A 12,212-nucleotide genomic window follows, 5' to 3' on the forward strand; every position below is an offset into this window, starting at 1 on the left:
AGGCACAAGTCACAATAGGAACACTTCAACTAGTTAAGAAAATAGCCTATATTCTTAGCAAGAAAGGTGGCAAAATGTTGAATGGGGCAGTCAAATGTTGACAGTGCAATCTCCACCCTGGAGGCAGTCAGAGCTTTCCCCAGCCAGGCAAGAACAAAGCCTGGCCAGTAGCTTGGTTGGTGTTGTGTCCTGGCCTGCCAAGAGAAGACACTGCCAAAGCACTACAAGGGTTCTCCATCCTCCTGGAGAGACACACAGGGAGCAAACCCACAGTAGATACTCCCAGGGAGCAGAGAGATGCAGGATTCAGGAGGCACAAACCACCCCCTGGTACTCACCAGGAAGGTGATGAACAGTTCATTAGGTCTCCTCTGGGTCAGAGATTGAGAATTAAAACAAACACAGGCTAAGCCTGAAATCACTTTATTGAGAAGTTTCATACAAGAATAGTCAGTGGGAAAAAATATTCAAGTGTGATACAGCAACAGCACAGACAAACTCCTCTCACATCTCAACCTGAGGTCAGTTCATTTACAAACAAACAGCCACTGTCTCCACACACTGAGCTGTCCCCCAGGTCACACCAGCGAGTTTCAGTGCAGCACAGGGAGCTGAGTCTGTCTTTGCATCAGACCAGATGAGCTAGGGTTGCAGTTTTTCTGTGTGAGGTATAAAAGGCCCTCTAGGTCTTTTAAGAACTGTTTGCAACAAGAGGCATCATCCCCGCCCAGCCCAGCTCATTCAGAACACTGACTGAGACTGCAACAAAAGATTCTGCCAATAAAAATTTTTGGAAAAACAGTATAAAAAAGTAGAGATATGTATAGCATAAAGCTATCAAAAAGTGACTGTGCCATTCCCCCCCTTATAAAAATAGACTTGTTTTTTAAAAAAAAATCATAATACATTAGAAATCCACCCAATATATAACATATTGCACCTTTCCAAAGTACTCTGTGCAGCAGAAGCCCCAGACATTCCCTGGGCAGTGACAAGACAGACCAGCAGCTCCCCTTTAGTTCTGCTCATCTCTACAGCAGCTGCCAAGACTTTGGCTGTTGCATTTTTAGCATTCAGAAAGTAGAAAGCTGCAAGATGGCAAACCAAGTGTTTGTAAATCATTACTATTCCTTCTCAGGAAGGAGAAAAAACCCATCACAGGGATCTCTTGATTAAAAAAAAATAATATTACTATTACTTGTTGGTGGTGTCAGTAAGACAATACAGCTTCAAACGTTTGTATGTCAGTTTTCATTTGCAAAGTACCACTTCATGTGACAGAGAGGTACCTGCAGCACCTGTCAGTGATTTCTGGCCTAACAAGAACATAGAGCCAAACCACAGGAGCAAATAAAACCAGGTCAGCTTACTTTGTTTCATGAAAAAAACGCTGTAAGACACCAACAGACACAGGGTTGTGAACCTGCTGTCTGAAAATAATTAACATCGATTGTTCCTCAATTCAATTTTCAGTCACCTGGAGGGTTTTAGATAGAAGGGCAACCCCTGTCTTGCCCCCTGCTTTTCCAGGTACAGGATTCAGTCCCAGGAACCATGCACAGCTATGCAGAAAAGGAGCTGAAGACCCAGGAATTGAAGATTCTGCTGCGTGTGAAACCCACTCTGCATTTGGTGACTTTTAATCTTCTCAAATAACTCAGCAAGAACTTACAAACTCTCTGTATAACCTTGGAGAATACCAGGAATGGGCTTTAGATCTGAGGGTGTACAAATCAGCTGGCCTGCCTCTCTGTGGGAGGAGCACTGACCCCTCCAGTACAGTCAGCACAGGCTGGGGGGTTTGTTAGGGGGGGTTTTTGTTTGCTTTCTTTGCCAGAGAGCTGGCAGCAGCCAGAGCCCCTCCCTGCACAAAACGAACAAAGTTATCTCCTGCCAGGGGTCCCAGAGCGTAGAGCCCCCTCTCCTGAGTGCACTCATAGGTGAAGGGATCAACATCTACGGGGTTCCTCTTTGGACTCACGGGCTGGGTGTTGTCCATTGCCAAGTCGATGCCATTGTTTGGCAGGAAGGAGAGGTTGGGGTTTGAGCCAGTCAGAACAAGAGCCATGGAAATTTTATAAGCTTTCTGACAGCCATTCTTGTCTTGAATGATGCATTTCTTGTCCTTGCCAAAGGACAGCACGTGATGTTCAGGAAGGCTGATGTAGCATTCATAAGGCCCAGCACAAGCAGCTGTCTGTTCTTTCATCATCTGATGGACTTTGTGGTATTCAGGATACATCATTTTGGGGAGCTGGTTAAAGATAAGACCTGGATCGCTGACTCGTCTCCTAAAAACGTGGATTACTGGAATATTGCAATGGTGAGCAAAGAGAATGGCATCAGCAGCTGTCAGACCAGCACCTACAATCAAGACTGGGTCTGACATGATGCCAATGCTGTTGTTCTTCACTGCTTTTTCCAGGGCAGACAGCTGGTGATGGACATAGCAAAGGTTCTCTCCCTTGACCCCGAGCCAGGTGGGACTATCGTACGTCCCTGTAGCCAAGACCACGTTCTCTGCATAGATGGAGAAGGGCTCCTTATCACCTTCCACAGTTTTGAAAAACCCATCCACCTGAAAGACCTCTGCACTTTGTTCACTGGGGTTCCAGAGTGAGCCACTGTTCTCCTGCAGATCTTTCTGGGCGTGGCTGGAGATGCTCTCTGCACTCACTTTCCTCACAGAGGTCACCACAGTGCCACATCTGAAATTCTTCTGCAGCCCTTTCTTCATCACATAGTGCTGGTAATATTGAGCAATGTCTTCTGCTGTGGCTCTATTGTTTCTGAGGCCTCTGGAATACAGCACAAACAAAGGTCAAGTTGCAGTTAAGTAAGAGACTGGAATTTTTTCCCCTCCTCCACCGAATATATCCTAGAGTCATCTACCCTGGCACTACCAGAGACTTATCTATTCCCTGACTTCAGCAAAGTTACTCCTGATTTACAGACCTAGCACTCAAGTCCAAAAGCTGTTGGATACAGGCAGCTTTCTCTAGCATTCATCCCATCCCCAAGAACACAGTTGTTCATTTATGCCTTCCTTTCACACTTTGCTTCCATTCCATTTTTAACTCCTAGACTTTCTAAGATTCATTATTATACATGTCAAGAGCAGAAGCACCTGACAGACTAGAGAGCAGTAGAACTGATTGTATCTGTCATTAGGGACAGCAGCAGCAGACACAGAAGCCAGGTGACCAGGCTTTTTTTTCCCCAAGCTTTACTCAGAATTCCTGGTCTCCATCTCCCCAGTGGCTGTTGGGAAGGACACTTTCCAAGAGGCACTTTGTCTGAATCACTGAATGTAAAAATGGACCCTTTTTGTGGTGTGGGAGGGTGTCCCTTCTCTCACTAAAATCATCCATAAAAGATGGGGAGCTACATTCGAGAAGTCCACTCCAGGTTTGCCAATAACCTCCAGAAGTCTGTAAGTGATCCTGCCATGGATATCTCACCTTCTCTTTTGCTTCAGCCATTCTTTGAAAGGGAGATCTGGGAGTCCCATCCATTCCCCTCTGCTCAAGGTAACCATAGAACCCTCTATAGACTGGAACAAGAAGCAGAGCAAAATTACTTTATTTTTATATCAAAAGTGAAAGGCAATCTTCTCATGTTTCAATACAGCACACATCAGGTAATCTCCTCTGATCTGCTGTCATGGATGAAACCATCCACATCCTCCCAAAAGCACAAGAGATGAGAAAGGCCTCTCATGCTTCTTTTCCTTTTAAACTTTATATCCATAAACCCAAACGTGGCTGGCTGGCATTTCAGCAGAGCTTTTCCCTCCCCAGTGAACAATTTGGCTCTTCCCCAAAGTGCAGACCCCAGCAGCTGCAGTTCACTCACATGCCAGGCACCTCCAGGAGCGTTTCTGCCAAGAACCAGGTGGGGAATGGCTCTGCTGGGCTCGTGCCACCAGCTGAGGACGGACTCTGCTGTGCCACCAAAGTCTGTGTCTGGGTGCTGCAGAGCATCGAAGAGCAGAGCCACGGGGCTGTCAGACCGTCCCTCCAGGCCTTCAGACAGATAGTCCAGATCCTAAAGAGAGGAGCAGCATGTGCTCAGGGTGTGTAACTGCCAGGCAGCAGACTGCTTGTTACCCCAGTATCTCTAGCCAGGGGTTTGGTGTTATGGAATCTCATTTTCTGGCACACAGACCTTTCTTTCCCAAGTAGTACCTCGAAGATCTTAGCAGGAATGCTGGCATTTCATACAAGGGAGATCTGGATCACACAGCAGAATTTGCTTAAGGTTTATTCTGCTTGTGCATTTTGAAAATTCCAACAAGGTTATCACTCATAATATACCCCTAAGGATGCTTTATTGTGGTATTACATTGCTTATCTTTACACAAACCTGGTCCAAAATGGAGACTCCTGGTGCCTCTTCCAGTTTCCTCTGAAGAATAGGATGAGGATGAAGAGACTCTTTTTTGAAGTAAGGGGTGTAACCTGACAGTAAATATGAGAGGCAGATTCCTGAAGGTCCATTCCCTGAAAAGACAATGGAGAAGAATTTAAACTCCTGCAGATAGAGCTGTCCTTTGAAAAGTGTTTTTAATATCCAGACCAATTCAAAAGATATCATACTGGGGATACAGGGGATTTTCTCTTCCAGGTTGACCACTGATCTATTGGATGGAGTTGGGGAAGTCATTTCACCCTCATGTGTCCCTTTCTCCTCTCAGTTTCTTCCACTTGCATTGCAAGGTCCTCAGAACTTGCTGAAAAGCCTCTGGGTTAAAAAAGTCAGAGGTTAACTTAACCTGAGCCTTGAATTTCCAGCACAGTGATGAACAGCGTTACTTCTGTAAACATACAGGTTTGGGAACTGGTCACACACATCCATTAACAGCATGGAGCTGTGCCAGGGCAGGCTCAGGTGGGATCTCAGGAGAAGGTTTTTCACCCAGAGGCTGGCTGGGCACTGCCCAGGCTCCCCAGGGCAGTGGGCACAGCCCCAAGGCTGCCAGAGCTCCAGGATGTTTGGACAACGCTCTCAGGCACAGGGTGGGATTGTTGGGGTGTCTGTGCAGGGCCAGGAGTTGGATTGGATGGTCCTGATGGGTCCCTTCCAACTCAGCATGTTCTGTCACTCTGTGAGCAGGGCCTCAGCTCTCCTGGATGCACAATTCACAGCAGAGCAGAGGAGGTCACTGTGCACAGGACACGGAATCCTGAAAAGAGTGACTATTGAAGTGAAGGGGAACCAGCTCTGCCCAGTAAGAAATTCCATCTACTAAGGGATATTTGGCAATAGCAGCTTTGACTAATGGGTCTACCATGGTACTGCAAGCAGTGTGTTAAGGAAAAAAAAAATCTCTGCCATGGCAAGACAAGCCCTCAGAATGCAGCACTTTGAACAGGCTGCTGGATGACTGAACTCCTCCAGTGAGAGCAGGCTGTGCAAAGTTTACACATGGCTGTTCTCCAGCATGTTTAATGTTTCCCAGTGTCTGTAGAAGGAGGTGTCAGCCTGTCTGGCTGCCCTGGCTCTGCTGCTCACTGCTGTGTGACTAAAGCAGTGACATCAGGCAGTGACGAGGAGGAGCTGCTGTTGGGAGGAGCTGACACAGCAGCCTGGGGACAGTGCCTGTGCCTGAGGAGTGACTGGAGCAAAGGCTGCTCCTGGAGGACCTCAGGGTGTAAAGCCAGCAGGGAGCTGTGTGAAGGGCTGTGTGAAGGGCAGTGCGTGTCACAGAGCGGGCAAAGTCTGCTGGGCTGAGCAGGAACCAGCTGCAGGGCAGTGTTTGGAACAGTCCACTGGGAGAACAGTTATCCAAACCCACCAGCAACAGAAACTGAAAACAAGCTAAACTGCAGCTATAGGAAAGTATAACAAATTCCAGGCTACTGCTTTGCTTTAGGAAGTACAAGGAGACATCTTAACCACCTGAGAGCACAACACTCTGCAACTGCACACAGAGGATGTGCTCTGAACCACGGCTAAGGGTGATATGGCCACAAGAATAGCTGTCTCTGGGGCTCAAGCTGCTTTAGTGGGCTGCCAGCACAGCTGAGGGAGCACACAGCTGTCCTGGAGCAGGCTCTGGGAAGCAGCTGGAACCTCAGTGCAGTGTCCAGCTGCAGGGAAACAGCTGAGCTCCTCCAGGCCAGCAGCTTCCTCAAAGTGCACGTCTTCCCAAAGGTGCTCCTGAGGCTTTAGTGACATCTCTGCACTGCACACCTGTACAGGCACACTGGGGTGTCCCAAAACACCCTCCCTCCCACCTAAAGACTTGTACAACTCGTGGGCAGTGCAAAGTCCCACTCAGACAAAAACCTGCTGGTGGGAGTATCCCTGTCAAACTCACTGCTAGCCAGGATTAGAGCTGATTTATGTGGGGCACTGACTTCATGAGATGCCAGATAAGGAACAAACCCAGCTCTACGAGGCATTTAAACACATGCTCGGATGAACAGGGTCCAACACCTGCCCTTGAGCACAGTGCATGATTAGTCAGAGGGGAAGGTATGACTTCACCACCTGTGCTTTGCTCCAAGAATCACCTCACACGACCAAACTCCCTCTTGCAAGGGAGACAATACATAACCTGTTCTTTTTTTTTTAAACTGGTAGAAAGCATACAGCTTTTTATTAGCCTATTAAATCTGAGCAAAATCAGTGTAGCTGACACTTCTTTTAAAAGAAATCTGTGAAAGATTTCAAGAAACTTTAACAGAATTTGGAGCAATTTCTAAACAGCCATAATGGTCAAAAAAGATCACACAAACCCAGTTCCAATTCAAACACTCCAGATAATCACAGCAAATTGATTAACTATCTGTCGTGAAAAGGTTTCAAATTTTTCTAAGTATTCAACTGAGAAAAAACAGGCCCAGATGAACTGATGTCCAAAAGGCTACCAATTTTACCATTAAAAATGTGGTTTAGTTTGTCCAATACCTGGATCCCCTCCTCCCACAGCTCTCAGTGATCTTCCTCGATAGGAAGTTTGGCTGTCAGGGAAAGGATGCAGAACAGTGGGCAGGTATTTCTGCTTTGAGTGAGAACATGTGGAACAAAAGGTAAAGATTGCAGGTCCAAAGCACCAACAGCCTAAGAACACAGGGATGCTGGCAGGAGAAAGCTCACCTATGATCACAACGGGCAGGGGCTTGAGCCCACTCTTCTGGGAGGGTCTGGTCAGCAAGGGATACATCTTCCTGTCTGGAAGCATTTCTGTTCTGGAGCCTGCCTGCTGAAACAAAGAACTTTTGAATTACTTGCATTTTTTGACAAGAAAAAAAACACAAAACAACAACAAGACTTTTTACAGCCCACAAAGGCAGGTTGATCTAAAGTATTATCCTTGATTTACATTCCACACTCAGGACAGATCTCCTTATCTTTTTCTCTTCCTGACCCCAAAATCAAAGGATATTCTCTGATTATACAACCTAAAAGAGGGAGAGAACAGTTATCTTTCTCTTCCAGACACGAATTCCAGTCCCTTCAGAACAGCTGGCAATTTTGGTAACCCTCTGACTGCATTACATGAAGTGTTGCAGCTTGTTAATGAAAACTTCACATACTGTGAGGAAAATTGTCATAATTATCACAAATGCTTTGGACCTTCTAAAGCAACCTGTGCATTCACTGATAAGTAAAATTAAAAAACCTTACTCAAGACTTCTGCCCAGTGGCAGGAACTCTCCTGGCTGCATTTTCAAGTATGTACCATTCCATTCCTACAGGGATTTTTGAGAAGTGCTAGTTTAGTGCTGGAACCTTTTTTCTGAATTTTCCAGAAAATAAAGAGTTGTATGTCTGAACAAGTAAATAACAACAAGTTTTTAAACAAAATATGCACCGTAGTTATCTTGGAAACTAAGGTATCACTGGAGTAGAATCTACAAAACTAATCTAATCATTTTGCAGATGTTTTTGCCATTCCTACAGAAATCCTACCATGTCAATTAATGGTTTCTTTAGTTTTCCTGGGAATTCAACTCTGTCACTAATCTAGAGAAGTTATTTTTACTACAATAAACATGAGATTTCTGAAATTCAGCATAAGCTTTTAAGTTATTCTACAGAAAACACTCTCTTTTATAAAAACCTTATTTTCATTTTGGAAAGCCAAGTAAAACTCCACCGAATGGCACTGAATTTGGGAGGGCATGTTCCTTACACCCTTTGCAAGTGCAGGAGGATCTCTGGCAAGCACAGTGCATGCTTCCAGGAGGGCTGGCACATCTCTGCCTTTGACAGGCACTGCAGCAAATGTCTTCCTACGAGAGTCATGGCCCACTTTGAGCCTGACATTTACCTCCCAGAGATACAGCAGAGCAGTCAGACCCTGGTGACCGAACGGGCTGCCAGGAAACCACGGCTGAGTTTACAACTTGCACAATTCCATTTAAAAGGCACAATAGTTGTGCTTTCTAATTTAAGTCATTTCAGGCACCTGGCTTTGAAGAGAGCTGGATCTCAAGGCAGGTTGTGTTCCCAGTTAAAGTGAGACTCAGAGGTCATTGCAGTCACTACAGAAGAACATTTCAGTGTGTTGTGTCCATATCAAAGAAGGCATCAAGCCCTTAGGACGTGTTTAACCCAGCCCTGGGAGTTGAGGGGGCACAGCCAAACTGCCCAACTATCTCTCCAGTTTTTTGGGTAGTTTCTGCCACATGAACCAGAACTTGCATCACCTTCAGGAGATTGTAAGTTTACCCCCAAATAATTCCTTACCACAAAGCTCCAGAGCTGCAGTTGGCAGAATTCAGCAGTAGCACCTGGTACAGCCAGGGACACCAAAGGAACTGGTGTGACCAGTAAGGTATCCCCCTCAAACCAGCCAACCCACAGGATCTAGCTGAGGGTTAGCAGAGGTTTCTTCTCCATGGGAACAAATAAACAAACCCCTCTCCACGACTGCATTACACAAGAAGAAAAGGTCCTAATAATTTTTCCTAACAGAGTGCACGTTATTTCAGTGAAACTACTACGAGTCTGGAAGAGGAAAGCGAGATCTCTGGAAGGGATCTTCCAGGTTTCTGCTGCACAGCTCTCTGCAGCAGCAAGCACAGAGGAACTGTATGCACTCTGGAGACAGGGGTACCCCAGCAACACCCCTGGGATTTTTACTGGAAGCAGGGACTGCTGACCCAACCCAACCCAGCACGTGGCAAGAGCTGCAGGGGAGCAGCAGAGCCAGCACACAAACATGGGCCTGCATCCCATCTGCAAGGCTGGGCTGCAGAGTCACGTTATTCTAGGCCAGCATTTTCTGGGGGAGACTGAAGGGGACAAGAAAGGCACAAGACAGTAGAAGTCCTGTTTAATCAGAAGGAGGGTTAGCTTGGCTCCTGCCTGTTGCTCTGTGCCACCCTTCCCCACCTTGATAAAGCGGAGGCAGCAGCTGCCAGCTCACTGATAACACCCTCCTGGGTCACCGTCCTCCACTCTGTACCTTCTGACACACCACAAAGCAGCACATTTGAATGGCTGGAGGAACACAATTGTTAGGCTAATGACATTACTAGATCTGTGCACATACATGAGCATTTTCAGCCATGGATTTATTCAGTACCTTGGTTCACAAAGCCCCTTGTGACACTTTGGTGCCATGCACTTTGCTTCCTGAAGTTTTGACACTGGTCAGTTCTATCAACACGAGATTACCCAGACATGCTTTGTTTATCCTAGCATCTCTCTACACATGGGAGAAGGCCCTTCCCCATCCTAGAGCTGCCTTCTCTATAATTCATAGTTAATAATTCTTTTTCAGTCCAAAGTGAACCAGATGCTGAACCTGTTTATAGCCATTCCCCTCCTGTAGGCTAAACGTTTGATTTTGGGGTAAAAGTGAGCTCAGATCACCTCAGACATCTCAGTTTCAGGCCAAACATCCACTTTCCCTGCCATTAGAAGTTAAGGTAGATTATTTTAATTACTTTTTTTTTTTCAGTCTGAGACTCCTATACCTCAATAACCTGTATAGCTAATGCAGTGGAGCAGAGGAAAGCCTGCTCTTGCAGATACTATAGGAAAGCATATGGGACATTGAAGTTCATTTAAAATCTGTACAGAACTAGTTAACACCAAGAAAAAGCCTGGGACAGCAAGAAACTCAAGATTATTCTTCTCCCCCTTTTCTTATACAGTGTTGGCTGCTGGGCACTCACTCTTAGCCAGCTTAGTGACACTGGCTTTGGCTCCTGCTTTGGGCTTCCAGCTTGAAATGGATGTTCCTTTCCTTTCCCTTCATTTGGGAGAATGCTGCAAGTTTCACAATCTGTCTTCTCGCTGCTTCCAAAGCATTTCAGTGTCTTGTGTGATGTTACATAACCATTCTGGCTTGGAAAAGCACTCAGCTCCCTCTGAGCCAAACTCTGCATACCTTCCTGACACAGCCTGGTGTCTGCAGGGACTGCAGCTCTCAAGTGGGTCAGCGTGGCTGCACCTCAAAGTGGGTCAGTGTGTCCCCCACAGTCCCAGGCTGCATGGCAGACAGGTTTTAAGTCAGCAAAAGCAAAGACATATTCAGCTGCACAAGGCCACTGATCTTTAGAAATGAAGAGCCAGGTTACATCAGCCACAGGCAAGGAGCTCTCCCTGTCAGAGCCACCAGACTTCTGCTCGAGTAAGGACCACCACGTGTGGCCTGAACAGCACATGGGGAGAGTTCAAGAGAGCAATGCAGTCAGTATGTAAATACTGGAGAGACTGAAAGAGCTGTCCCAACATTCAGTGTTAAATAAGAACAATACCAGCACAAATGCAACCGTAGTTTTCTTCAACTTTGCTTCTTCATCAACCCATTTGTTTCACCAGTTTAATATTTAACTAATTAGTACTCTTTTTAAAAAGCAAATATCTCGATAGCTTTTACATGTTATACTTCCCTACAAGTTTCAGAAGTCAGCTCCCCCCTTGTATTATTACTCTTACATGTCAGGCCAGTCATCATCCAAACACAATAAGAGTACGTGGAACAAATTCAACTTTATGGTATGTAATAACTTTCTAAAAACAGCCCTGTGACATTCAGAACCCAAAGCTGCAGCACACCAGACAGATCCTCTGTGCTTGCTCAGAGCCCTCTTACCTTTGGCAGCAGGTCTGGTGAGCAGTGGGATCTGGATGGGAGGGTCTGCACAGCCAGAGCCAACCAAAGTGCCAGCCTCGAATCCTCTCTCTGCTCCAGGACAGCTGTTTAAATATCGTAGGCAACCAGCAGCAAGGGAGAGGAGGAGCCAAAGTGAAGGAGGTGGAGCAAGGAAAATACTTCTAAGCATGAGTCAGCAGGAATTTCCCTTCCCAGCTTCTGAATGAAAGATGTAGTGAACTTCCTTACTCGTGTTCCTCTGGCTACGTGACTCCAGCAGAAGCAGCTTGGAGGAGCCTTGCATGGCAGAAGGCCCGCACTGAACAAATAGCTTCATTTTTAACCCTCAGGGCATCACAGATAGATAGTGTGTCTGAAAATAGGGATTTCAGTTTATATTTCTTTTTCTCCAGTGAGATAAAGTGTTATAAACCTTTTGCTCAGTGGCAGTAAAATGACTCAAACTTCTGTTAAATTTAAAACATACCAGGATTTTCATCCAAGATATGTTACTCAATACAGGGAGTGATCGATCCAGCTTGCTAAATTTAAAGTGCCCTTAACAAATGAAATACCTGGACACCAAATATTCAGTTGAAGTAGTAAATGCAGCATGTTTATCTCTGGGGCCATCTGCTCTGAAACCACAATTTCCAGGCAATCAGGAGGGCTGCTGATAGCCAGCTAAGATTCATCCATGTGATCTAAAAGATAAAAGCAGTTCATGAGAAGGATTTCTCTACGCTCACAGCCCACATCAGAGCAGAATACTTAATACAATACTCTAGTTTAATTCCAACAGAGTAAGGTTTTTTTAATAAATGTCAACCATTGTTTCACTTAAACTCCCAGTCAACCCTTTGAAAAATCTGACTCGGTAAACACTGTCAGACTGAGGGGTGGGGTTTTTTAAGGCCTCTTTCAAGTTCCCTGGGCCTTTATCCAAGGTAGCATTTGCACAGAACTCTTAAATAACTCATACTGGGTTTTTGACAGCAAAGGCTTTTGTATGTATTGTTCAGCTATTTATTGGCACGAAAGCACCTTATCCATATTAGTCAAGGAAAAATCAGGCTTTCAGAGAAAGTAAGGCATTTGTTTGCTTAGGTGATTTAGGACTGCCCTGTTACTGGGTTTTTCAAAACCTGTCTTC

General features: G+C 45.7%; 1 protein-coding gene across 2 annotated transcripts; it reads right to left on the reverse strand.

Annotated features, from left to right (window-relative positions):
* Positions 1-407: 407 nt before the first annotated feature.
* OSGIN1 (oxidative stress induced growth inhibitor 1) lies at positions 408-7,517 on the reverse strand. 2 transcript variants are annotated; one of them, XM_027909996.1, is made up of 5 exons: positions 7,105-7,517; positions 4,366-4,502; positions 3,856-4,047; positions 3,462-3,553; positions 408-2,798 (listed from the first exon to the last, which is right to left on the reverse strand). In XM_027909996.1, exons 1-5 carry the CDS (start codon positions 7,187-7,189, stop codon positions 1,805-1,807), a joined length of 1,500 nt encoding a protein of 499 aa, XP_027765797.1. In that variant the 5' UTR covers positions 7,190-7,517; the 3' UTR covers positions 408-1,804. The 2 variants fall into 2 exon arrangements, with proteins under 2 accessions (XP_027765797.1, XP_027765798.1); XM_027909997.1 differs by lacking the exon at positions 3,856-4,047 and having other exon boundaries at positions 7,105-7,516.
* Between the last annotated feature and the right edge of the window lie 4,695 nt (positions 7,518-12,212).

This window comes from Empidonax traillii, unplaced genomic scaffold (assembly GCF_003031625.1).
Source record: "Empidonax traillii isolate 1590-97213 ecotype Southwest subspecies unplaced genomic scaffold, ASM303162v1 scaffold2592:size21176, whole genome shotgun sequence".
Taxonomy (NCBI): Eukaryota; Metazoa; Chordata; class Aves; order Passeriformes; family Tyrannidae; genus Empidonax; species Empidonax traillii.

Coding starts and splice junctions, on each gene's coding strand:
- OSGIN1 (XM_027909996.1), bottom strand. CDS start 7,189: ATGCTTCCAGACAGGAAGATGTATCCCTTGCTGACCAGACCCTCCCAG. Junction 4,503..7,104: donor CCTGCCCGTTGTGATCATAG/GTGAGCTTTCTC, acceptor TTGTCTTTTCAG/GGAATGGACCTTCAGGAATC. Junction 3,554..3,855: donor CTCCTGGAGGTGCCTGGCAT/GTGAGTGAACTG, acceptor TTCTTGTTCCAG/TCTATAGAGGGTTCTATGGT.